Source organism: Falco naumanni, chromosome 1 (assembly GCF_017639655.2).
Source record: "Falco naumanni isolate bFalNau1 chromosome 1, bFalNau1.pat, whole genome shotgun sequence".
Taxonomy (NCBI): Eukaryota; Metazoa; Chordata; class Aves; order Falconiformes; family Falconidae; genus Falco; species Falco naumanni.
The window spans coordinates 76,303,804-76,331,322 of record NC_054054.1 but is presented as its reverse complement, the minus strand read 5'-3'; the positions used below and the strand labels follow the sequence as shown (position 1 = coordinate 76,331,322).

The window sequence follows — 27,519 nt, the reverse complement described above, 5'->3', positions numbered from 1 at the left end:
AATGCAAATGGGTGCCCAGCCAAGGAACCATCCCCTCCCAGCAGCAGCAACCATAGCCAAACAGATAAAACAAAACAAAAAAAAATGCAGGTGAGAGATCTGGAGAAAATTCACAGAAAGCATACGAAGTGTCAGAAAACCTGGGGAATTAAAATTGCCCCAAGAGAACAGGCTTGATCTGGAGGTGAATCAAGGCTGGAGGAAAGTACTTAAAAATTTCTCCCCGTTTTGAGCTGGGACAGGGGTAGCTCAGCTAGTGACATCCTGTCTCAGCTCTGCTGATGCTGGGCTCTCTCCACGTGTCCCAAATCTACCCCTTCTCCTGGTGCCAGGAGCAGGGCAGCTCATCTCCACCTCGTGTTGGGGTGAAAGAGTAAAAGCAACCCGCAACCTTTTGGAATATCTGTTTTTCTGAGCAGTGCCATGGCCTCTTTGCCAAGCTGAGTGGCTGCTGTATGTCTGGAGGGAGGGAGAGGGGCTGGAGGGAGCCAGGCCAGCTTCTCCATCTTCCATCATGCTGCTCTTCCATTGCATCTGTTGGAGTAGCATATTCATAGTGCACCCAGCCCTATGCATTTCCAACTCAAACACCAGCAGCAGTAAGGCCCTCCCAGACCACACGCCAGCTCATCTGTTGATAAAGGGGTTAAATAAATGCTCGACACAAGGGACAGGTGAATTACCAGGTGAAGGGAGGGAGCTGTAGGTATGGGGAAAGCAAAGCAACCTGGCCCTGACTCCCCCCTACAAAGGCCTTGGAGGTGAATTGGGGATTTTCCATTTCATTAACTTTACAAGGGGTAATTCCCAGCATGCAGCATCATCCTCACGAACAGACCCATCCTGGGCTGTCTCTCTCTCTCACTCTTTCACAATCAACAGCCTGCATGGCTGCACCCACTAGACAGGAAAGCCATGCTGTATTAATATCTAATGAATGTAATAGGCAACTGATATTAAATTCCCCACAGTGGAAGATAAAGCTGATACAAAAATTACTACTTGTTTCTGTGTTTTTAAGGCGAGAAGCAAAATGGATGCCAAAACCCACAAAAGATGGGAATCTGAAAGCCCCTCCTGGTTCTCCCTTGCAAAGGAGCGTTACGTGAATTGCTCTTGCTCCCCAGGAGAAGCAGCCAGCTGTTCATCCCTGCTGCCCACTCTGGAGTTTTCCTTGGGGGGGAAAAAAGGCTCTGATGCTTTTGGGGGCAGGGCTGGGGAAGAATCAGAGGACTGCCCCGCAGGCGCAGAAATCAACTGAAGTACATTGAGTTCATTAGAAACATGCACACTTGCAGGCAGGAGTTTATTAGTCCACAGACTTACCATAGAAAAAAAAATATCCCCCAAAATAGGGGTAGTTTCCAGTTTTGCCTGCTCGCAAATTACCAGTGCTGAGGGTACCGGACGTGTCTTACACACTCTGATTTGAGTGTGGGGCAGGAGCGGAACATGCATTCGCAGCTGAAATTCAAACCTCTCACGTATAACGGGGCTGTGTACCTTAGCCACAAGGCAACCAGGAGCCCTCAGCTGCCTCCAAGACACATCCAAGGTCAGAGCAGCTGCAGCAGTTTTAATGTGTGTGAGAGGGAGGTTGGCTCAGCAGATGCCAAGTACTGGCAGCACAGCCAGTCCTCCAGTTCAATGCTCCGCTCCGTGTCCACAGCCCTCTCTGCAAACTTCATCATGAGCAGGGCACGCTTCATGTCCACCCAGTTCTGAAGCACCTGGCGGAGGGCTTCCTCGTGGCTGAGGGGCTGCTCGATAAGGTCTTTCCGGGGCCCCCACAGCAGACACTGCAGCATCCGCTTGGCCTCGGTGATCCGCACACGCTTGATGGGATCTGCTTCCAGGAGCAGGTGAGCCAGCTGCTGGAGCCCCCGGGAGTAGATGGACAGGCTGGGCAGAGCAGGGAGGTCCTCAGGGCTGTACTCCTGCTCCCTGAGGTGCACCTTCTCCTCAAAGGGGTTGGGCTGGTGCAGCAGCTCATAGATGAGAATACCAGTCTGAAACTCATCAAACTTCTTGTACTGAGAAGCCGACACAATCTCCGGAGCCAGCCGGGCCTGACTCTTCCTCAGTTTGGAGTCTCCAGTTCCTGGCTTCTGTTTGGCTTTCAAAAAATTGCTGATGATGAGGCGGGGTAAGTGTCTGTCATCTTTGGCTTTCACACAGCTCATGGGGGGCTTGCAGGGGACAAGCAGGAGGTTCTCCAGGCACAGGTCACGATGGATGATGCCGTGCTCTTTGAGATGCTCCAGGCCATTGCACAGCTGGAGGAGCAAGAAGCAAACACGGCGCTCGTACAGCTCGGGCTTGGCTTGGTGCAACATCACTGAGTCCCTCACAAAGTCAGCAGTGGTCTGGCTTGGCACCTCCCGGGTAATGACCACCACACAGTCGTGCTCGCTGGCACTGCGGGAGGGATGGAGGCCGTCCCCAGGCATGGTTTTTCCCCCATCTGAGGCCAGCAGCATGCTGGAGGGGACAGAGGCCACAAAATGGCCACAGTCCTGCTGGATGTTGAAGTGGACTGGCACTGCAGGGCTGCAATACGAAGCAGCCACCTTGGACTCCTGGGTTTTACAAATCTGTAAGGAGAGACCAAAAGAAAAGTCTCATCAGTCAGTGACAGAGACAGGGCAGAGACCAGAAGTTCAGAGGTGGGTTCTGAAGCCGAGATTTGCAGATGCTAAGGAAGACATCAGTGGAAGCAGAGTGCGCATTACTCCCTTTAGTACTTTAAACTATCCCCTGGCTCGAGGACGTTTCTTGTCCTGCAACAACCCAACCTTAGCAACCAGATGTCTGGGTTGCATTTCTGGGCATGCTTCCTTTGCCAGGCAATGCCCAGGATTTGCAGGACAGGAGGAAGGCAGTCCTCCCATCAGTAACTTCTAGAGATTTTGTTTCGTTGCCGACAAGCAATATAGCTTTTATATCGTGGACATATAGCATGTCACAGATATCATCGAGATTCTCCCCTGCAACTCAGGAGACATTCTGCAGAGGGAAAAGCAAAGCCTGTGGCAGAAGGTCTGCCTTCATCTCTGGAGATGGTTCACACTTGCCTGGGTGAGGCCCCAGACGATGTGATGCAGCTGCGAAGGTGGCCCTGTGTGGAGTGAGGGGTGGACAGAGACCTCCAGCACTTTCTCCCCACCTAACTCTTCGCTGGTCCTAAGCCCTGGAGCCACTTTCACGTCCTCCTCAACGACTCCACTTTCTGGTGTCAGCAACTACTCTCAAACTCCTGATCAATGGCTAAGGGAAACCAGTAACAAGCTGTACTCATCAGCACAGGGAAAAAACACCAGAGAGAAAGCAGGAGCTAAAAACAGGCTTAGAAATAAGAGAGTGAAGCAAACTCAAGGGAAAAAAGCATTTTATAATCTGGATTCTCTTAAAGCCACGTGACTTTTATCTTCATTTTGTTCTGTATTTTAGCTTTATGACTACATTAAAGACTAAACAAACTCAAACCCAGGTTTATTATAGGAGTATCCATTAGCTTATGGGGCCTTCTGGCATTTCTATTATACACTTTATACACCGGGTTTTTTTTCCTTTTATTTAGCAATGTATTTATATCTCACCCACAGGAATCAGCAACAGGCCGAAACTCAGCGTAAAAGGTTTCAAACCCTGGAGCGTGCCACTGCCAGTCACAGCATGCGTGCAAAATCGGACAAGAAATCAATTTTGCCTCTGAGTTAAAATAGATGCAAGAATAGAGAGGAGCTGGAGAAATGGGCTGCTTTTGTATTCCTCTAGCAAGGGTCTGAATCGAGGCATTTGCAGGTAATTCACTCAGATGAGACGATACTGTGGAGACGGGGCATTTCAATTCCCTATTGTCCTCTCTTTTCTAAACAAAAATACCCTGCCATGGCTGCATGCTTATTTTGTGGAAGGACAAGCTTTGGAGAGCTAGGCAGACTGCAGATTAATGCAGTGGGATGCAGGAAGATGCAGAAGGTCCCCAAAGGCGGTGGAGGCCTTCCAGCCCTCTGCCAAACAAGCCTACTTGTTCCTCCCCACACAGGGAGGATGTGTAAGGCTTAGGAAAAGAGGAGGAACTATGCAAGAGAGGAGTCTCTACAAGAATAACTACAACCAAATGAACACAGGGAGATCTTCCTTGGCCATCCACTCTTTTGTGACTTTGGCTGCACCAGAGGCATCCTCCACGCAGCAAGATCCAAGTAGGAGCCTGGGGCTGGCTTAGTCACGCATCTTTAAGTGGAAAAAGAAGCCAAGGCATGAAGCATATCTTGGCTTAATTCCTCCAAAGCCATTTCATGTAAACCTGGCTCCTTCTGTTTGATACGTAGCTGTGTCTGCCTATGCACAGCCCAAACTCTGGCTCCTACTCCTCAGCAGGCTCCTTGGCTCAAGTCAGATCTTTTCTTTGAGCTCTCCAAGTCTAATTTTAACTACAGGTCTATGATCTCTTTCATATCAGCAAATCTGTACCAGAAGCCAGGAGGGGCAGCTAGGAATCAGCTAGTTGTAAAGTTTCACAATTATTCTCTGCTGCAGCTCTCAAAAGGAAGGCGGCACACAAGGACACTGCAGGAGGCGTATGCATGCACATGTGTAAACACACACACAACTTCACTTTATGCTGGTGGAGAGCGCGGCCCTGTTGGAGTGGTTTGGGCTTTATTAAGGCACTCTGCAGTGTACCAAGGACACAGAGTAAACCCTCATCACACACAGGGATACAAGTGCAGTCCCACTAAGAGATCAGTATGTGCTCTTTCTGCATTGGCAAGTATTTGTGCACTACAGCCATAGAGCTGAGCCTCTGAACCCCACCTAACACGGCACACAAAAGCACGGGGGGGGGGGGGGGGGGGGGGGGGGGGGGAGGGGGGTGCCACAAGGAACCACAGATTGCAAAGGAGCACACCAGCTCACCACTCAGCGTTCAGGCTTCAGAAGGAAAGTTGTGATGGATTTAGGTATAACACACAAGTGTTAATCCGAGTGCTGGATTAGGGGTATGGGTGCAAGATCTCATCGAATTCCATTTTGGTTATTTACAGCCCCCCTGCTGAGCTGACCATACTTCCTTTAAAATATGAACTGGCTTTAAAGCTATCACTTAACTAAAACATCCCCTTGGGGTTCATAATGGTGGAAGCAATTCAGCAGAGATATTTTTTTTTTTCCCCTTGCTTAATGCATTTCTGACAGTGCTTTTTTTGGGATTACTTTAGGTTTTGAAAACAACCTGAAGAGTAAGCAGCAATAAGATGCCCCTAGGGTTAAGTCAGAATAGAAATTAAAGGCTCTGTATTCAAGTAGCAACATGGGTCAAGAACCCAAAATCCATGGGATGTCCATGGAACGGGTTGGATAAGCTTACTTATCCAGGTTTCAAAGAGCTGAACTATTGCACCTCAAGTTTCCATTTCAAACATGGATTCCATAGAGTTACAGGAAAATATTTCAGACCTGACCTTACACAGCATGTCTAGGTCAGCCTCGCATGGTTTAATTGAGATCTGCGATATCTTAATGCCTGTAGTTTCAAGATCATATAAGCACTCACATAGTTTCTGGGTCAGACCTTCCACTTAAAAGGCAGGCAGAGGCAAAAATGCTGCCTTTTGAACAGCCTTTCATCAGCTTGTGTTATCGGAGGTGAATGCCTCTGAGTTTACAGCATAGTGTATGCCCAAAGATTTTTTTCAGAGAGTCTAGTCTGCAGCAATAAGCATCTAACTGGCATTCGTTACAATGAAAACTACTTCTCCAAATTAACCTTTGCAAGTGGTAGAGGAAAAGTGACCATTTTGGAAGGGGTTTTGCTTGCCAAACTTCACCTGTGGGAAAGACAAGCAGAGAAAACGGGCCATTGTTTGCTGATGGTGCTTCTCAAAGGCGTACCACTGAGCCAGCTTCCCACTCTTTCATTCAAATCCATACACCAGAAAGGGGTAAAAAGAAGCTCAAAGGTTCAGTCTCAGCTTAGCCATGGACCCCCACGTAGCCTTGGACCCTGCAGCTCTTTACCTCATCTTCCCAAGCGGAAGATGGGGATAAGCCTGGATACCTCCTGGATGTGGGCTTACCTTCACAGCATAGGTGGTAGAAGGGTCCTTGGAGCAGGTGGCACAGTAATATATTGCATCCCCCGAATCGCAGCAGGGCTTGTTGCACGCCAGCTTGAAGAGTGACCAGTTGTTCTCGCTGAAGTGCAGCTCATTCTTCTGCTCTCGCATGAAGCAGTCCTCACATTTGGCTACCAGGCGACGCAAGGACTCAGCGTAGAGGGCCCCCAGCTTGGCGTACACCCCCTCCTTGCTGTCCATGTTGCTCAGGAGGTTGTGGAGCTGGAGGCTGGAGCCCGATGACACCTGGCTGGACACACTGAGCTGCGAGGAGGAAAGGGACTGGAGGTTTCTGCTGGGGATGCATGCCCCTGTGCTCTTACTGGAGGCTGAGCCCCAGTAGCCGTTTCCTTTGGAGCCTTTCTCCAGGGACTCAGAGGAGGAGAAGGCGCCGGGGCGGCCCACCAGGCTGGCTGGGTGGATGAAGGGAGGCTCCTCTCGGAGGCAGACATTGCTCTCAGAGTGGCTGACATTCAGCCTGGGGCTGGCAGCACCAGCTGCTCTGCCTGAAGACGCCTGTCCCCCAAAGAAGCCGTCTGGGGAGGACACCGTTCTGCTCACTGTCTTCTTCTGGGGCAGAGGGGGTGGGCAGCTGGGGGCAGAGGACAGACCATCCTCACTGGCAGCGGGAAGGAAAGGAACAGAGGGAAACACTTGGCTCTCAGCTGGAACAGGTGAGTGGTTCGGCTCAGACGAGCGCCCTAGGAGACAGCAACACACAAGAAGATGCCGTGAGCGGCTCTCGCGGGCTGGGAGCGCAGGTCCCTCTCCGTGCCCCTGCCACCCCTACCTCTGCCAGGGCCCTGGCTGGGAACAAAGGAGCAAACCAGGTTACATCTGAAGCCAGCGCACAGTCCTTACCTATTCACCACTGCAAAGCTTCACCAAAGGGGTTAGGGATTTAATCCGGTTTAGTACAGAAAGTTTGCAAAGCAGGTTGCAACCAGCCACCTAGAGAAATACACACACACACACACCGCCGCAACCACTCCCCTATGAACTGCATACACAGTAGTAAAAAGCTAGTAGAGGGTAAATATTTAAGCTGTGATGTCATCTACAGGGAGGTAAGAATGAAGCACTCGGGATACAAGGACAATCTGTTGTCACTATGAAACACAGCCCACTTCACCTGGGAGCTGCCACCCACCACCTCAGCAGCACAGCGTGGTAAGGACAGTGACACACTACAGCTCCGGCCCTCTGGCTGCACCAGAGCAGCCCCAGGAGTATATTGAACCCATCTCTCTGCCTCACACTGGGTATGGGACACTGGGCAAGTTTCCATCCTCCTGAAAAAAATCTGGCCTCGCCCGTGCTGCATGTCCCCCAGCTTATTGCCAGATCTCTTTGCTCAGCGAGCAGGCTGGCCCCACTACGTACCAGTGAACCCCAAGCAGCTCCACATGCCATCTGCGCATGCATTGGGCTGGGCTGGCTGCTTCATTTCAGGCAGCTGTAGCAGCTCTTCTCCTACCCTGGCCAGGCTGGAGACAGGTAATACAGTTGCATGTCATGGAAGAATGGAAAAGGGGGGGGTGAGGGGCGGGGATGGAGAAAAAGCATGATTTGACATTGAACTAAAGAGCAACAATTTCAGGTCACGGAGACAGAATGAATGAGGAGTGGAGGGGTATGCAGGGGAAATTAAAGGAAGGCACCTTATTATTTCAGAGAATTTTCTATGCCACTTGAATGACAGGCAGGACTCTTGATAAACTTGAGCTCTGCCAACACCTTGCAGGCAAGTATAGACCTCAAAAGGTGCATGGTGGGGTTTTGCCTCAAGCAAGCTCAGCAGATAGTGGGATCTATTGCTTTCTTTGAACACAGCTTCCGAAGCTGCAGAGTGGTAGCAAGCCAGCCTTCCTCCTCGCCAGGCTGCTGGTGAGGGCAGCTGCCAGCAGGCACTTCCTCGCAGCGGCTTGCTGCCTGCTCCACAGGAACGCCCTGGGGCAGCTCCATGGCAGCCCGAAGCAGGCGTTGGTCTCCATCACGGCCCTGGTGACTCACCAGCTCTTCACGCACAACCTCCAAGTGCAGGGGCTCCAACTCCTGAGCTCCCAGCCTGGCCTGGCCCGTCACATGCAGGCTCAATGCCATACCACCTGGGCCACAGCAGCTGTCCCTGTTAGCTGCTCGCCACCTGAAGACAGGTCCCCCATTTCTCAGCTACCAGAGTGGATGCTGGCATGATCTGTCCCTGTCCCTCCTCACCAGTTTTCTGGCATGACATCGATTTTTCTTTATCCCCTCCGCTGCCCAGGCTGCCTGTATGCTCCCGATGCAACGTGCCCTACCCCAAACAACAGCATTCAGGGACACCCCAGGAACAAGCAGCACTGGTTTTGGCTTCTGCAGAAGATGAGCTTCCCACACAAGGCAGTTTCAGCATCCCATTTCTGACGACATGCTCAGAAACAGCTCTGTAGGAAACGCTGTGAATCAGCACGTGTCTCTTGCCCCAGTTCCTGGGTGCGGAGCTACCTGCCTCCTGTTGGGCCCTTGTCCCAGCTGCCTGCGTTGCACACCCAGTGAGCAACTGCCTGCTTTCCAGTTTCAGCTGTGCACAGTTAACTCTGGAGCCCATGGCTCAAGAGGTGCACGCCCCAAGCTTCCATGAAAAGCCAGACATCTGCATCATACCCTGCTGGGTCCAAGGGAAGGATCCTCTCCATTAAAACCCTGCCAAAAGCCACAGGCAGGGATCACTCGGCATGGCATCTCTTGCCACTTCCAATCCAAGGGGCTCTGACAAAGGATACAGCCAAGAGAAGAAATTCTTCAGCCTGCAGCCCAGGAGCAACTCAACATAGGTATCTCTGCCAGGACAAGCAGCTGAATCCCTGTTTCAAGAGGCGAGATTTACTTAGCAGTCTTACGGAACAAACGTCAGCGCTGGAAGCTTTGGCAACCAGTCCACACACCTAGCCTACAGATGACAAACTGCTCTTACCTCTTTTTTACATGCTGCTGGGCTCTGCCCCAAGCACGGGGTAACAAATGAAACCCTTTCACAAACTTTGCTAACAGTGCTCTGCGCCTTCAGCAGAGCCCTGTATGTCATGGGCTTAAAAGCTCCCCCCCCCCCCCCCAGACCCCGTTCGAATTTTAACATCTGACAGCAAATTAATTCGAGCTCACCTCAAGTGACTGACTGCATAGCTTATTGCTTGCATCAGCAAGAAAAACGGCATTCAAGTTATTCATTTAAAAACTCATCTTTCCTGAGGTGAGCTGAAACAGTTGCTTCTGTTAGTGGAGACAGAGAAATCCTCTTGTCCCATATCATTTTTGACAGCAAATTGCTTCTGTGCCCAACAAATAAAGATCCAACATATGTGAGTTTTTCTTCCCCCTGTACAATTTCTTGGCATGGTCTCACTCTGAGACTCCAAGTTAGCAGTGGATAAAATGGAGTTTCCAGAACTCTGGCTCTTAATTTTATTGCTGCACGTTGTTGCTCTTGGAAAGACAGAACTTCCACTACACGAAGGTTGCTTTTGCAAAGGAAATACTTTCTGAGCTGCTGAACACGTTAGTGCATGTCGAAGTTACGCACTGATGAAAAAAGTGACTTCATAGTAAGTATTTTTTAATCTCAGTTAAACGAGTGCAGGCAGATTTTTTCCCCTTCAAGAAATAACTGGGAACACAATGAGTGGGAGAGATCACCTCTAGCACAAGACTCCTTCTGGTATTCCTCAAATCTACGGAGGACTTTCTACAGCGCGGCTACTCGTGACCTTGTGCGATGTACGAAGCACAAGCGGGATAAGGCAAATTGCTTTCAGATAGAAGTTTTATCCAGACAAGAGGAGAGCTACAGGATGAACAATTCTGGCACTTGCCAAATGAAAGAGGAAGAAGCCTGTGATGTTGCCCTGACTCATCTGAAGTGCATCAAGAGGCAGAAGGGTAGGGGAAGTGGAAAGATAAAAGGTTGCTGGGGGAACTAGGTGATCAGGCCCTCACAATCTGTGCTCTGAAGCTCTGAAGACTCTGCGGGCCTCAGGATGGATGTTAACTCCTTCCTGGGGTCTGATGCTACCTCTCCCACACCCAATGGTCACTTACTGCCATCACTGCCAGTCTGTGTGTCTGAGTCAAAGCTGTCGGTGGAGCCAGCTGTGAAGCTGACATGGATGGTCCTGAAAGGTGGGCTGAGGCTCTCGGCAGAGCTGTTGCTGACCCTCTCCAACTCGGCGTTATTCGGGTTCATTTTCAGAGCATGCCTAGAGACAGTGAAAGAGAACAGTCAGGAGACAGACGGCAAAAGATACCCCGCATGCACTTGTGCATGGAGACTGAAGCTGAGAGCAGCCTTAGCTTGGTCTCTGCCCATCCCTACAGACACTGTGCAGCTTTTTACCATGCCACAGCACCTCATTCTTGTGTGCTTCACTTCTTTCTTTGGCACCTGGGGATTGCACCCCACTGACACTGAGCAGGTTATAGGCTTGCAGCCCCTATGCAGACCCCCCCGTCAAACCAGCTGTGCCCCAGCAGAGAGGGAGAGCCACTGAACCAACAGCATTCAGCCCCAGTCTGCACCTTCTTTGCCTAGCAAACGGGGGTCCTGGACCACATCCCATCTTGGCCACCATCACTGGGAAATGGGGACCCGCCAGTGTTTGCGTTCAGTAGAGTTCCCAAGGGAAGGGCGTGGCATCACTTTTCCATTTTACAGAAGGGCAGGTTGAGGCTGGGTGTCAGAACCCAGTTCCTTTATGGCAGAGGCATAAGTGGAAGAAGAGTCCAGCCCTAGCGGCTGTAGTCTCCTCTGCATCACAGTAACAACTGACACCTGAAAGAAGAAGCACCTCTGCAGAAAACAAGTGTCTGCCAAACTCAGGACCTACCATGCAGCTTTTAATGTAAGACCTATGGCTTTCCATGCAGCTTCCATCTAAATAAATAAATAAATAAACCATAAACTGGGCTTATAACCTGCCAGGTCACAGTAAGTGATCAGTTGTAGGCAAGCAGGACTTTTCACTAAGATAAGAATTTCCCCTGCATTTTCTTCATTTTTTTTCCTCCTTGGAAAACCACAGAAACTGTTGAAATCAGGCAGTACATCAGAGCAGAAATGCTTCTAGCTTTGGTACAGTTCAGACTCTATTGGCCAGCAAACAAAGGTCATCAGTCCACATTTTTTAAGTAAAACTGTCAATCTGTTGATAAAATCCAACACATTGTTGATTAAGAATGTAAAAAGGTTAGTGGCAGACTTGTAAAAAAAGAAAAGGGACTTCCACCAGCTATCTTGCTGGAAGGTATCCAGCGTTTCCTAATCAGACGGTTGAATGGCTGCTGAGAAAGACAAACAAAAGACATGCACGACCATTTTCTTCTGCCACCCTGTTCATGTGCACAGGAACCCTCCTTGTCCCAAACCCCCCCAGCACAGCAGATGCTACAAGCAATTTTTATTTGAAGATTGAGAAATGTTCGCTCCCCATCCAGACAAAGCACTTACTCTCATGTCCACACCACCGCATGGAGAGCAGAGTGTATGAGAAGCCCGGAAGAAACTTCTGCCAGACTTCCTCATTTGCCTGAGCAGCTTCGGTCTAAAAATACTCAGGGGCTGATGAAAATAAAGCTCTAAAACCACTTCAGGTATAACTCAGCAGAGACACTGCTCTTGCACTAGTGACGAATTTACCACAGCAAGTCTCTTAGGGATGGTTTACCAAACTTTGCGACGCACCACACAAGTCATAGTTGAGAGAGAGAGAGAGAGGGAGAGAGGGAGAGGTTTTCAGCTCTGTTACAATTAATGCCGTTGAAAGCAATCCACTAGACTTAAATCCTTTTTTTTTTTTTTTTTAAATTATAAAGATATATAATTATCCTATAGCTTTCTCAGATGCTTAACTTTTAGTGATTTGGGAAAAAAACACATGGGTGCACACCCATGTAGGTGCACTGTCTAACCTGGCCAGAATCAAGGAAGCATTTGAATCCCTAAGAAAAGAGGATTTTGCAAGACAGCCAGCCTGATTTGCACGGATGAGAGGTTTTCTACCACGTTCCACTCCCCCCACTCCCCACCCCCCACCCCCCCCAAAGAAAAGTCGGTGCATTTCTGTTTCCTTCCCATCACTTAAGCACAAATCCATGGAGCTGCCTTACCATTCCCGCACTCAGAGAGAGATGGGACTTTGCTCAGCGGGGTCCAAGGTCCACGGTGCGCAGCCACACCTATTCCTCCAAGTAACCTGGGTGCAACACAGCAGCTGCCAGAACCATGCTGGCTGCTGCCTTTGCTGAGCTCAACATTGCGGTGAATGAAGTCAGATGCACAGAGAGCCCCGTTTCCTCTCCGTACCGCCGTGACTTATGTAAAATGCAGTTCCTGAATAGGCACACCGAAATAGAAATTGTTTGCTGCTTAAACGACATCCTGCTCTTGTTTCAGATGTTACAGCCAGGCCAGCTAATACTGCCTGGAAATAGCTCCGCTTTACATCTCCCCCTCTGCTTTACATCTCCCTCTTTTCCTATAAGCTGCTTGAAGCCCAGGCTGTAGCCTGCACAAACTAAAATACTGCCCACTATACCGAAGAATTACTGAAAACACTTGCTAGGGTCAAACTCTCCCATTTCACTAAAATTCCACCCTAAATGCTGAACATTGCTGTGACAGCCTGTGGGATGGATCCTGTTTTACAGCTAACCCAAACTTTCCCTGCTCTGCTAGTGTTCCTTCCCCCACGTGTGACTGCTAGGGCACAGGTGGCTCTGCTCCATCCTGCCCTTTTGACCCAAGGATATTGGAAATAAAGAGTGTCAATCTATCTTAAACCTGAAGAAATTATTGGGATCGCTCCCGCACTGGCTTGCTCCCCTTCAGAAAGATGTAGCAGTGGTTAATTTACCTCCATTTCAAAAATCCATGCTCAGCACCTTCAATGTAACCGGCAGGTTCAAGAGCAGCACCAGAGCCTCCTTCATGTGCCGGTGTATAAAGAACAGGTCTCAAGAGTCAGTTCTCCCCATCTAATAACGCATAAGACAGTATTTCCAGCTCTCCACATTTTTCTGCTGGCTTTAAATACACTTCAATTATTCAGGATCCTCCATGTAACTCACTGCCATATCGAGGCAACCCTTCCTATTCACTAGTCCCCAATTTTCCCTTCCTAAACAATTTTATCCAGCTGGCTTTCCACATGATTCCCACAGTCCTGCCTAAAAGAAGTCACAGTGGAAAACAGCGGTCTCGTTAAACAAACCAAACCAAAAGAAAAACCCAAACCACAGAGTTTCGTGTTCTATAACATTGCAAAGGGACCTGGATCATTTGCCATGCCCCATGTTGCATCTCTGGCCAGGGTATGCTTCATCTTTCCCGTAATTCATATTTGAGCAGTGGCCATATGTTTGATTTCACATTTCTTAACAGACCAAGGTCCCACCAGGTGCTGCTGCAGGATTCCAGCATCACTAACCGTGCGCCTTGCACTTCTTGGAAAGGGAACAGAGATGGGCACCAAAGCACAGCTTCCCTGACTGCAGCAGACACACGTGCCTTGGGATACCACCCTAGGGATTCCTCAGACCCCAGGTATGCGTTCGGCTTGAATTTCTGGCCCAAAATATGACATGCAGACCTCACTACCTTCCAAAAGTGCAAGAGGCGGGGTGTGTGTGTGTGTGTGTGTGTGTGTGTGTGAGCAGGAGAAGGCCACTCAGATGCAAGAGCTGCAGGCTCCCACTTGGTCCTTTCCAGCAGCCGCCATGTGTGCAGCCTGTTGGCAGTGGTGAGGGATGCATCTCTCCCCCATGCAGAGACCCAACCACAAGGAGTACCCACTCTGCAGCCCCCATCTTGGGGGGGTCCCAGCCTTGCTGTGCCAGCAGGAGGGGGTCGCTGCTCCTCAGCATAGATGGCAGGATGTGAACAGGTAACAGAGATCCTGAGCAACAGAGGAAGGAAGCAGATGAGAACACAGAACACGCACGGATCTCCACAAACTGAACCACGCTCCAGAAGTCTGGTGATAATGGCAACAGGACACCCTCTCCTAAAATAAAATACTGGAACTGATGATGCATGGCAGACAGAAAAGTCAGACTACATTACAGCATCATAACAGCACACAGCTGGCCATAATTCTTACACAAGAGGAAGCACTGTTGTACCATATGCTTGTCTATCATCAAATGTGAATAATTCTATCTTACTCCTCCTTCCACTACTGTTTGTTTCAGCATTTCCCCCTGGATGCACTGGGCAGTTAAAAACCAGCATACAGGAGCTCACATTTGAGGCTTGGTTTTGTACTTACCCTTCTGCTCACAGCTGATAAATGTGGAGAAACCAAAACTGAGGTGAGGGAGAGAGAGGATTTTGAAACACTCCTAGCTCTGCCCAGAGGACTACACTGTTCCTTGCTGTATCAAAAAGGTTTTATGCAGCGCAGGTTAAGCTGAAACAAGGGTTTGGAGTCTGGAGCTGCAAGGGGAAATTCAGATTAGGTGCAGAATTAAGATGGTAGATGGGTCAAAAATTCAATCACTGCATGCTCTGACGTGGTGAGGGGGACAACAAATCTCATTTCAATTTCCAACTCCGTGCTTTAAGTAGTAAGACAGGAAACACACAGAAAAGTGAATTACTTCCATTTTAAAAGAAAAACTCCCCTGAAAGATTGGCCGACAAATCACAACCTTTAAAAAATAATCCCATGGCAGAAGCAGCATGAGAAATTCCTGATTAGTTTCAAACAGAAAACACAGGAGGAATCCAAAAGGTGTCTTCCTTCCATGTCCTGGAGCATGATTCTCTCTCCTGCTTAAGCCATAGCCTCCCTTCTTTGCTTTATTTACTTATTTAATTGTTAATTAACTATTTAAATAGACTCCATCCAGAGTGTCTTCTTTATTTATTTATTATGATTTATTATGTTAATAATAATAATAATAATAATAATAATAATAATAATAATAATAATAATAATAATAATAATAATAATAATAATAATAAATCTGGCTTGTCCTAGACCAAACAGGAGATCCCTGCTGTCACCCACAGTCAGGGAGAAAAGGGTCAAAATTTGGGACCGCCATGATTTCCAATTGCATTTGGAATAGCCACAGCAGCTCCGTGTAGCCAGGCTGCTTTTGTCACCGGGGTACGCCACAACACTGAGTCCCAAAGAGAAATGAGTGCCTTGGGAATGGCAAGAAAAGGGAATACTCTGTCTCAGGTACAGCACTGCTCCAAGTCCTGGCAAGGAACAGACAGCACAGTCCCACCAGCCAGCACCACCTCCCCAGCGAGAAGCAATCCTGGCTCTTTTCCTGGTGATCCAATACCCAAAGCCATCAGGTTTTTGTAATGCTTTTGTTTTCTGTTCCCTCTGGCAACAAGCGGCAGCGGCGGCACCATAACATGCAATCTTGGCACACCTCAGGCTCATTTCTCCTGGCTATTTTCAGCCGTGGCGGGCGTTGGGATGGGATGCGCTACACACATTTGTTACCCCAAGTGAACGCATTCAGTGAATTTCAGAGGCGATCTATGGCGCTGCCTTTTGAAGGTGACATTAATTATTATGAAAACAGCCCAAGAGCCAACAGCTCAAGATGCAAAACAGCATCACTGTTTCTTGTCTTGAACATGCACATGAAATAAATTAACTGTCAATGTTGTGCAGGCTAAAAGGAACCATGAGGCTCATTTAGCCTGACCCTCTGCATAAGAGAGACACATTTCAAAGATTCATTCCTTGTGCCAAGAAACTGAAGGCCATGCTAGAGCATTTCATACTGAAGAACTTTTAAACTATCACTGCATATACCAGTCCTGGGGATCCTAGTTCCCCTGGTGAGCCCTTTCTTTAGCCAGCTACCTTCCCAGCTTTTAGAAGGTGACCAGCCACCATCTTCTCTTTCCAATCTCTTTCCTTTTGTCATTAAGCTAATTTTCTATTCTGCTTCAGACCAAGCAAACCCTTAAATATCTATAACCTTTCAAACAAGCAGGACAAACAGATTTTATGTAGAAACAGTCACAAAAGGTTCAGAGTAGCTTTATACAGGACAAAACAGGCACAAATTTATTATTTTCCTTTTTTGTCCCAACTTTGAAAACTCCCTAACATCACTCCTTCTGCCATCCAAAAAGAGAGCTTACTGCAAAACCAGAGTTTCCTTCGTGCCTGGCAGGAATTTACCCTGTAAAAACTTTTTTCCCTTTTGACTGTTAGAGCAAAGATGAACAAAACAGAATCTACAGACTCACTTTTTCTTGCTTTGCTTTGAAACTAGTTTGAACACACATGCAAGTTTTCTTTAAAATAAGCAATTAAGTTTAATTAGGAAAGTCAAACAGGCAGGCTTCGTTTTCCAGCATGAAATCAAATACCTTGCTGTAGCTTGAGATCTAGAAAGTAAAAAGACAGTTACGTGCCTTTCCTGCAGCTGAAACGAACTCTGATTTGCTAAGCCCCAAGCCTGTGCCACAACCAGGTTTATGCTGGCTTCATCTCCATCTGTCCATCCATCCATCCATCCATCCATCCATCCATCCATCCAAGGAGCCTTTGCAGCTGTGCCACCAGAGAACATCTTGGGCTGAGGTGCTCTGCCTGTGCGGGACTACATAAACGTAACAGAAGTATTGGTGGTTCTTCCATTACCGATGAGCACATGCCCACAGACTGCCTGGGCCTAGGAAGGTATGGACGTGTCTCTCAGAGTCATCTTTGTGTGCAAGACCTCCTTCCTCCCTTCTTCAGGCATTTGGCTGCAGCCCAGGAGGACCAGAGGTGATGTTCCTCCAGCACCAGGTCAGAGTCCTATCATGACCTGAAGCTGCAAGCGACAACTGCCCAAGGTAACGCAATCCTGCCATGGTGATTTTAACCATCCCTCCCACCGCCGCACTTGGGTAACACCACCCTGGTTCCTGCATCGACACGCTCAGAGAAGCCATGCTTGAGATGAAAACAAGAGCACCCTCAAAGCAAACAAAGCAACCGGCTGGGTTTGCACGGCTTGCGAAACCCTGCCATCTGATCAGATCGCTCCTCAGGCTGGCTGCACAGGGGGTTGGCAGCCGGAGGGAGGGCTGTGCTCTTTGAGGAAGGCGCCCCATGGCTCAGCTGAAGGCATCAAGGCGGTTAGGAGACAAATACATGTAGCACAACACATGGCCTACAGCTACAGGGAGCAAAAGCAACGCCAGCACCTACCTCAACCACCTGGCAGGGTTTATGGCTCTGCCAGAGATCCTGGTCATGGATGCCACGTGTTTCCCGACCTCAGTTTCCCTGCCTGCTGTCACACAGGCTTTCCTGCACACAGATGCTTTCAGGATGACTCAGAAGCAACTGTTAGGGTTGGCACAGCCCAACCACACCAGGAGCATGAAACAGCCCCTCCAATAAGCAGAAAATGCTCCACGCCCCTCAGGACGGATGGTTGTAATTCCACATGGAGGGCAACAGCAGGGCATGCTCCTGGCTTGGAGCACAGCCGGTCCAAGTCATCCAGCGAGGGAGACACGTCAAGTAGCCCCTTGCCTCCACTCCCAGCCTTCACAAAGGCAGAAAGGACACTCCAAGGACTGCCAGGGAAGCATCCTTGCCCCCAGTAGAGAAAAAGGGCTCTGCATGGCTGCTCCTCCATGAGCGGAAGGAGGCCCTGGCACTGCAAGCAGAAGATGCTGCTGGGATATATTTTGCAGAGCTCGAGTGCCACCACTCTTCTGGCCTGCCCAGACCTCTGCTCTGCAGGGGAAGGAATCAGGTTCTAGAGGACTTTCAGCAGGAAACTTGGTGTTTCCTAAATGATCACTGCTCAACAGCATCTGCTGGCCTCAACAACACTCATGTGGCAAATACAACCCCACACCCTAGGCTGATAGGAGGCACCAAGTGGCACCAGCCATGAAAGAAAGTTCACAGGGTCAAAGCTAAAGCACACCTTAGTGTTCCCTTTGATTTTAAAGGCAATAAAACTTGTCTGTGTGCTCACTTGCTTGTGGACCTCTTCTTTCCTCTGACTCCAGCAGCCATGCGGCATCACAGCAGGAAGCCCAGCATTAAGGAGAACTAAAGCCTCTTGTTCATCTCTTCCCTTTCCTTGTGAAACCTAATTTGTTCATCACTCGATCAGTTTAAAACACTAATTCCCTGGGTTAGCCAACCCTAAAAACATTGAAATTCAGCATGAGAACAAAACAGAGCATGGGCCAACTCAACCACGGTCTCAAACTGGAGGTCACCGATGCCTATGCATAAGCTTGACTGTGGATCCCAAGAGCAAGTTCTCCTCCAAACACCCATCCCCTCTTCTCAAATTTTAAAGCAGAGTTGGAGTCAAATCTGTTGTGCAATGCACTGTTCCAGGTAACAAAACTGATGCACACAATAAAGCAAATACAGGGCACCCAGAGAATGTGAAAATATCCCTCCCCAGTATGCTCAGACAACAAAATCCACTAGTTGCATGGAAAGGAAAAAAAAATTTCTTCCTCCATTTTATCTTTTTTTTTTTCCTTTCCCCCCCCTTTTTTTTTTGTGATACGCACAAGCTGCAGATACTGAATGCACCCACATATCAGAAGCCTGTTTTTTTAATTGGTTAGCAGAGCTACTGCCTTCCAAATGGATAGCTCTCCCTCATTCACATTTGTTTTCTAGGGGCTGCTGTCGCCCTGCCTGCAAACCTGACTTCAAGGAGAGCGGCGAGCAGAGGGTGCCTGAAGCCAGGCAGCTTCCACACATCACAGCCACGTTAGGCAAGCCCCAGTTACTCGCCTGCAGGCAAGGAGTCCTCTCTAGGAAACTGCAGCTTCAAGAGTTAACCTCAAAAGCAAAAAGACATTAGAGCCAAACTGAAAATGAGCATTTCAGAGGCCCTTACTATTAGCACCAGAGACGTTGCCCAGTTCCACCCATAAGAGAAGCTTGCAACCCCCAATTTTCTGTCCTATTCAACATCAAGGAACTGTGCCGAGACAGAAGCAAGCTGACGTGGGAAACATCAGGCATCCTCAGCACAGACCTTGTTCTCACTTAAATATTGGGACCCAAGGCTGTACCCTGCAGCCCTGAAGGGCTTTTGCAACTACGCGTGGCATTTGAGCCAGGACTCGCGAAGATCTGACAGCTTTTCAGGGTAAAAAGGCAAGTAGTTTTTCAGCTGTGCAGTCACCTCCCGTGCTCCTGAAAGCCCGCCTTTGAACTGAAAAGGAACAAAAAAAGAACAGAAAGCACCTCCTAGCCAACGAATCCCTGCAGCAAACACCCCAATCGCAACTGGCTAACAGACTGCCATGCACACACTCACAGGGCTGTACCTGGACTGCTTTTTCGGTGGCGGTGGCGGTGGCACAAACTCCATGCCATTATTCTTGTCTTTAGGGAAGTCAAAGGAGAAAGATGATGATTTGCTGATCCCAGTCTGGCTCTCCAGCGTCAGGCCGTCATCCACAAGGTCGGCACCAGCTCTTCCATTCTCAGCTCCCACTGCCCACGGGTGAGTTAAGAGCTCCTGCTCCTCCTCCTGCTCCTCCTCCTCCTCTATCCGGCACTGCTTGGTCCACGTTGGGGTGTAGTATTTCTGCCTCCTGTCATAGGAGGTGCCTACCAGACCTCTGCTGGGCTCCTCCACAGAGACCCCGTTGACATGAGTGCACAGAGAAGGGGATGCCCCAAAGGCACCTGTATCAGTATAGTTCCGCGGCAGCAGATGAACACCAGCTCCATCACGGCTGCCGTCATCACCAAACTTTGCCACGTGGGAGCTTACTGGGGGCAGACGGTTCCCCTCACTGCTCGGCTGGTTGTTTTTGGACATCTTTGGGGGAATGGCTGGACTCTCAGTAACCGACGTCTTGGCAGGAGCTGCCAGATGAAATCTTGAACTGCTCTCACTTCCAGATGATTGAAAAACCTCTCCAGGCTCAATGGTAGGCGATGAAGTACCAAAATCAGGGTGAGAAGTGGGGCTGATACATGGCCACTGAACTCCCACCGCCGAGTCAGGGCTGCTGAGGAATATAGTCTTGTGGTCATCCTCAGTGTGCGCTGTCATCACAGTTATCTTTGCCGCCACCTGGCCGGTGGAGTCCTGGTATTCCTTCTCACCACCCAAAGCCCAGCCACCATCCCTCCACGTCCCTTCAGCTTGCTCCTTGCCAGTGCTGCGAGCCAGCTTCTCCCCTTTTGCTTGTCCACCGACAGCCTTCAACTGCGCCTTCTTCCTCTTGGTGCTCTCGGCGTAGATGGAATCGCTGCGGGCTGGCTCAGCAAGGCGAGAACGCTGCGGCTCCACCAGAGCCTGCTGAGGGGTGCTTGAACCCTCGGGCCAGGGGCCTCCGGTGCCAGAGGGCTCTCCAGGGGGAGGAGAGTCCTCGTCCTCTGGGGATGAAGCAAGGGCAGCCACCTTGCTGCTCCCTGCGCTCTCGGGGAGGGCAGCGGGCTCGGTGTGCAGAGCCAGCTTTTTCCTCTCTGAACACAGGGCATAGGGGAGAGGATCACCCTGGTCTTTCGTGATGCAGAAGGCCACGTTCACAGCTCTGCGCTCCTCTTCACTGAATTTGACCGCCCTGCCACTTGGCCTGAGAATCTCGGGAGCATCCCGCTGCCTCCATCCGCTGGGAGCAGGGCTCTCCTTCTCGCACCGGGCACCCTTCCCCTCCGCACCATGAGGCTCCCATGAGACAGGGCGCTCTCGGTGGCAGTCCGTGATTGAACAGTACTCCCCCCCTTCACTTTCAAAACCGGCCGAGAGGTGACCGCGGTCACCCTCTGAGGGGAGCGCTGCTCCTTCTCTGGCTTGAGAAGAAGGGTTTCTGTTGGAGTTTGTGGAGCTTCTGTCCCCCAGGGTAGATGGGTTAGGGCAGGGGGGGGCGATGTGTCAGGGCAAACTTGTCTTTGGCTCTGTCCTCCTGCTTGCCCACCTCACCCACAAGCACCAGGCTGTGGATGGAGACGTTTCTCTCCACTCGGCTCTCCAGGCTGCGCAGGCCCACCATGGAGTAGCTGGGAGGGCAGCAAGACAAGCAGTCACCGGGCGTGTTGTGGAGGAAGGGCTTTCTCACACCACCACTGCCAAAACTGTCAAGGCAGATCCGCTGGGCTTCTCCTGATTTCAGAAGGAGTTGTTTGCCAGAAACCATGCCCCAGCTGACCTGCAGGGGCCAGAGAGACAAGTGCACTGTCAGGATGCGCATAGGCAAAATGAAAAAAAAAAAAAAAAAAAAAAAAGCCCAGCTTCACAGAAAAATCCTCTGGCATTCAGAGTCTGTTTTGCCCTGTGCTCACGCCACCAGTAACTACCACAAATATTTTCTACTTAAAGCACACTTGTCCTATTTCCGGAACCATTTGCAATCCTTGCATTATCAGCAAGGGCAGTGCACTGAAATAAGGCATTCTCCTTTCTCTTTCTGTGGGTTTGCTGCCAGAAACATGTCCAACCTGTCATCCTCTCCGTGAATCACCATGCAATTAAAGAGTCAGAGAGGGAAGGAATATTTGCAACCCTCTCTGCTTGTTTCATTTCACACTGCTGAAATGACTATCAGGCTATCACAGGTTATGCTGGGATAGCAGCTTGCCTATGCTCAGCAGCATGGACTGGGGAGCAGCTGGACAAACTTATCCAAAATCTTTTTATCTGAGGGAGATCTTTCCTGCTTGCCAAGGCAGAAGTGGGAAAGGCAGAGGATAACATGTGCCTGCAAAGCGACCCCCCGCCACTGCCCCCGTCCCAGGGAGGCAAAACCTACTCCCATAGAGCAAAACTCAGCCTGGGGCCAAATCTGCACTCTCAGATCAAACCCCACCAACAACAGCAGCCTGTGCTCGTGTGCCCTTTGCCCCTAGAACAGAAGCAAGGGAGAGCAACAGGAGGGTTAGAAGAGAGCTGGTGAGCCCTGGCTCTCCTCGGGGGCAAGGGTGGGAGATCCGACCACACCTGCGCCAGGGGCAGGGTGACAGCAGCCCATGTGTGGCTGGGGCAGTCCTGGTACCAACTGATCAGGGAGCGGAGTGAACCACCCATCTCGGTTGCAACTCACACCACCAGGGCTTGCCCGTTTGCAGGCAGGCAGCAGTGCTGCACCCGGAGGGCATTACTGCTGCGGCAAAGGTTGGGAGCCCAAGGAGCTGGGCTAGGAGGGTAGGGCACTTTCTTCCTCACCCACAAAGACCATGGATCCAGTTAGCATTGCTTGCAACCAGACAGGACTTCTTTTCAGTATATCTTCCCAGGAAAATAACTTTAACCCACATCCTCATTTAACATCTGGCAGCTCCTAAACAGACAATGTATTTTTAAGCTCCTTTGCACATGCCTTGTAAGCAACAGCTCATTCAGATTCAGCCAAAGGTACTTTGAGAAGGTACTATATAATTTAACAATCCGAGTCAAGACCAGAAGGAAAAACAAAGGGAAGGAAATCATTTTAACAGATATTCCTAGCACTCTTGAGGAGAGGTAAGTAACGGGAAGTCATGCTTTGACTGGATTAATCATTACCTGTGACAGATCTGCATTCATATTCACATCCGCCCACGCGTCAGAAACATCCGAGTTTATCATAGTTGGCTTCACAGCAATTGTTGGCTTTGAGAAGGGAGAGGTATTTACACCTTCGTCTTCCAAGGCAGGGCTCTCGGGCTTGGTCCTAACTCCATTCGGGAGCACGCCACAAGCTCCCACGTCTGGGGGTGTTTGCAGTCGATGGGAACTCTTTGGATTGAAGCAGTTTTTGCAGGAGCCAGGCTTCCAAACGTGTTCCACAAAGTCACTGCACGCAGACATCTTCAAATCCTCGTGGGTCAGACCGAGAGCCCTCTGCGTCTTCTGCACTGTCCGCCGCTGCTCATTTTGCATTTGCTCCCCAGAGCTGCTCTTCAAGATCACCTGGTTATCTGGAAAAGCACAACACTATCTGATTAGTTTGGTTATGCCCCCAAATTGGAAGATTTTTTAATAGGACAGGTGATAATTACACTTACTCTGCTTTCGTCACAAAGGCTTATTGTTTACAAGGCTTTTTTCACAGCTTAGCTAAAGCCCACACAATCACTTGAAAAGCCTCAACTTCTAAGCATAGCTCTGTAATAGAGAAGACATCAAGCAAGCAGCATTCCTATGTGATTTAATTCCCTGTTTAATGAGCATGTATAACCAGCCTCATGCAAGGTTTAGATCAAGGGTAAAGGAAAGATCTTGGAAATAGCTGTTCACAGCCCCACAAGCAGAGCCAGGCAGGAAAAATTCCTTCTCCGTAGTGGCATCCTCTCTCTGGAAAATAAAAAGGCCTGGAGATCAAGGACCAGAATCGGCAACTGTGTAACCAAGGGGACCGACAACAACCTTCCTCTACCCAGAAGCACCACTGTGATTACTGCCGTGGTACACAAAGGCTTCTCTCCCACCCAGTGCAACGGAGAAAGGCAATCGGCAAGGCTGGGCCTGGCACTGGTTTGAGCAAGTGCCTGGCAGAAAGCTCGTATCTGGTTTGCCAGGAGCCACAAATAACAGTGGCAGCTCGCTGAAACGATTCATTGTCTGCAAAGGGAGAAGCGTTTTGCTCTTGGCTTACTTACAGACAAGGATCCCTTCCCATCTTCCTTCCCCAAGAGGAAATGCCCCAGGAACAAGACATTCCTGCATTCCTGTGCCCCCCCCCCACCCCTCCCCACACGGCCAGGTCTGCACTCAGCCAGTAGCTACCTGGAGCTAACAACTTTGGAGATACTTCAGAGGAGGACTCCCACAAAGCTCAGTGGATTAGGGAAGAGAAGATCAGAAAACGTGACTAGATGCGGAAAGTTGCAGCTGGCTGCTGGGGGTATCAGGGCACACGATTCCCCCACACGGCTCCACAGAGTCCTTCCTCTCCTAACCAGCTGCAGGTCAGCATCTCCCAGCCAGCTGATGCCAGTGCAAACTGAAGCTCTTTCCCAGAGGGTCTCCGAGTGAACAGGCACTTTTACCCCCCAATTCTGATGGCACGAGAGCAAAATTTACCAGCCTGATCCTTCAGCACTTTCTCCACACAGACATACTGCAACACCACCATAGCTATGGACACTTTTGCACCTGCACTTGAGTAAAGCCTCTCGCCTCCGGGCTCAGGGGTGCCCTGGGCAGCCTCTCTGACAGCCACCCTACTGCATGGCGAAAAGACAGAGACCACTAGTAAGAGCCCGGGTGGGACAAAGCGAAGTGGGGCAGAGCCACTGCCCCACGCGCATAATCCGAATTCAAAGGCCACCTTTGGGAAGGGAGGTTTTGCCTGGCTAAAGCATTAGTACCTGCAGACTCGCTCCACCTGGCAGGCTGATAAATTAGGATCTGTTTCGTGAAAACCCAGGAAAAAGGGCAATATTAATAGGATTCACAAATCAGATCCGTGCACGTGTCTCCCTTTTTAGGGAAGAGATTGTTTTAGACAGGTTTTGCCACGGACTTCACAGAGTCCAAATTAACCAAAGGACAGCAAATCACTCTTGGATACACCCCAACACCTTCAATGAGATTATCATTATTTGCAGAGCAAACACGTTTTAAAAGTATTCTATTCTTTGTTTCAGCCCTAGCAAGCAGTGTCCGGCATCACCCAAAGTTGAGCAAGTGTCTTGATGAGCGCCAGCAAAGAAAAAAGAAAAATCAAAGGGAGGAAAGCAGGGACCGAAGCCAGAGAAAACTCTTCGCTTCTGGTGTAACAATCGGCGCTGCCAAGCGCCTTTTAAAGATCGGGAGTTCCCTTTCTGCAGCGAAACCCGCCGCTGTTTCTCGCTGCCCGGGCGCGGGGTGCCGGGGCGCGGGGTGCCAGGACCCAGCCCGCACCAGCCCCGCCGCGCCCGCGGGGAAACCGGCCGAGCCCGGCCCCCCCGGCGCACCGAAAGCCGGGAGCTGGGTCACAGGCACCCCCGCAGCCCCGCGCAGCCCGGGGCACCGGCCGGGACCCGGCGTAAAGGCTACTTGTTACCCAGGATAGCGGTGCGAGGATGCGGCACCAGGATGCTCCGGCGCAAAAAAATACCAAAAACCCCCAAACCCCACCCCAAACGGCTCCGGTTGGCGGACGGTCCCTCCCCACCGCCGGGCAACCACCGGCGCTGGGAAAAGTTTACCGGACAGGGCCCGCCGGGGCTCTCGGGGCAGGCGGCCGTGCCGGTGGGGAGCGGTACGCGCCCCGGGCGGGCTTCAGCCCCACCCCGCCCTTCTGCCCGCACGCCCGGTGGGCACCGGCGCGGCCCCAGCGCCCCGGCCCCAGCGCCCCGGCCCCGCGGCAGCCCCGCCCCGGCCCCGAGCGGCGGCGGCGGGGTCCCTCCCTGCCCGGCTTTGTCCCGGGAGGCGGAGGCCCGGCGCCCGCCCCGGCGCTGCCCCTCGGCCCCGCTCCCCGCTCACCAGCCTCCCGCGGCGGCGGCGGCGGCGGGGCTCGGCTCCGCTCCGCGCTGCGCCCGGCCACGGCCGCCGCCGCCACCGGGGCGAGTGGCAAGCGGGGCCCCGCGTGGGCCGGGGGCAGCAGCCGCCCCGCCCCGGCCCGCCCCGGTCCGCCCCCTCGGGGCACGGCGTGGGCAGCAGCGCGGGCGGGGGCGGGGCGGCGCCCCCCGCTCCCCCCCGCCCCCCCCCCGCTCCCCCCGCACACGCGGCTCCCCTTCGCACAAAGCGCACCCCTCACCGCGGGGGCGCAGGCAACCCGGTGACGCCCCCCCCCCCCCAGCAAGGCTCACGCAGACGGGCACCGTCTCGGGGACATCCCCCGTGGTACCAACCCCCCGGGAGGATGCAGGCACCCACCTACCCCAGCAGCCCCGCACAGCCCCATCGGGCCCTGCACCCCCACCCCCCGCAGGGACACCCGCACCCGACGCCAGGCTCGGGGGCGGGCCTGTCCCCAGCTGGAAGACGCTGGGAGCCACAGGGTTCCCGCATCCTGGCAAGCTGGCAAGGACACGGGGAAGTTCAGCCCGGAGGGATGCTGTGGAAGGAAGAGAAATTTGCAGCCACCAAATGCAGGATTTGACCCCACCGTGCAAAAAAAAAAAAAAAAAATGCAGACAGCATCTCAGGAAAATCCCAAACTTCTGTTAGTCTGGGGGTCTTTAAAAGGGAGCGGGATGAGGCTTTGCTCCCTGTAGTGTCTGAGCTGCGCTTCAGGGCAGGCTGGAAAAGGAGTGATCTTCCCTCACATTAGTGCTTCCTCTGTGGCATCTAGTTTTGAGCATCTAAACTCCCCAAAACTAGTGGAAACACCCCCCCCAAAACCAGGTCTCCCCCTGCCCTTCACGGGCTTAGGCTCAGTTCCTTGCTTAAGCCACCTCTCCTTTAGCGCAACAAAGCATTTCTAGTCTTATACATTTCAGGATAAAACAGTGGATTAAAAAGGCAAATAGTCTTGCATAATGGGAAATTCAAGCCCCGAACAGAAAAGCAGAAGCTGGAGAGGTGCACAGCGCTTATCATAGAAAAAATTTCCTTCTCGGGAACCAATCATCCCACTAAATTCTTCTCCTTCAGGGAATTTTGGCAGTACCGCAGCTTGCAAACCTTTCTGCTTGCACACATCCCAGCTGGCTGGTCTTCCGCAGTTACAGCTGTCTGCTCGTGCTCTCCCTTCTTTTTCGACCAGTTATTAAAATAGACCAGAGACCCCGCAGTAAGCAGAAACACAGGAAAATATGGGAACTCCTCCACTTCATTTGCCATATTGCCGTGAAGACATCTGCTTAACACACCTCCTGCTTCTTCTTTCAAGCAAACCACTCGCAATCAATTTGCTGTGTCTTTTTGCATGCAGGATCCCGGTGCCAGCACGCCCAGTCGAACGAGTAAATTAGCTCTCAGAAATGCTTTCATCATGGCAGAAACCTCTCTTCTAGCACAGAGCCACATCTCATCTGGGAGAGGGGAAAATGAACGGGGAAAATGAGTGGCCCAAATTTCCGACATCTTCCCTATTTTAAGAGGTTTGAATGAAAGAACCCAGCTCAAACCAGCCCAGCTGAGGTTGTAGCTGAGGTCTGTGTGGCCAGCTAATTTCAGAGGACAATAAACTTAACCAAATTTAACCATCTGAATTTCATAGCTGGAACTTTTTTAAAAGAGCCTCCGCTCTTTTCAATAAAAGCACTATAATTTTCTAATAGCTAAGGTGCTGTAATTTTCTCAGAGGGCCTTCTTAGTGAGGAGCCAGGGACAGCTTAGGGAAGGAAAACTGTATTTAAAATCCATCCTGTGTTCACACTGGAACAGCCCTGGACCTGCTGGGTGAACTGTCCTGAGATGTCTACCCCAGGTAGGAAAACCTTTCACATGCCAGAGGCCTTGGCATTACAGGATAATGAAAATTTATTTTTTTCTAGTAAAGTTAGCCTGTTAATGCCCCAAGACTTCGGTGGAAATT

The 27,519-nt window shown here is 50.8% G+C and overlaps 1 protein-coding gene across 1 annotated transcript; it reads right to left on the bottom strand.

Annotated features, from left to right (window-relative positions):
- Positions 1 to 1,272: 1,272 nt before the first annotated feature.
- Positions 1,273 to 25,622, bottom strand: PRAG1 (PEAK1 related, kinase-activating pseudokinase 1). The gene is given in 7 exon segments (XM_040600013.1): positions 1,273 to 2,594; positions 6,087 to 6,826; positions 10,203 to 10,360; positions 19,447 to 20,999; positions 21,001 to 21,282; positions 22,635 to 23,029; positions 25,521 to 25,622. Coding segments are annotated over 6 exon segments (4,128 nt in total). The 5' UTR covers positions 22,992 to 23,029; positions 25,521 to 25,622; the 3' UTR covers positions 1,273 to 1,556.
- Positions 25,623 to 27,519: the final 1,897 nt, after the last annotated feature.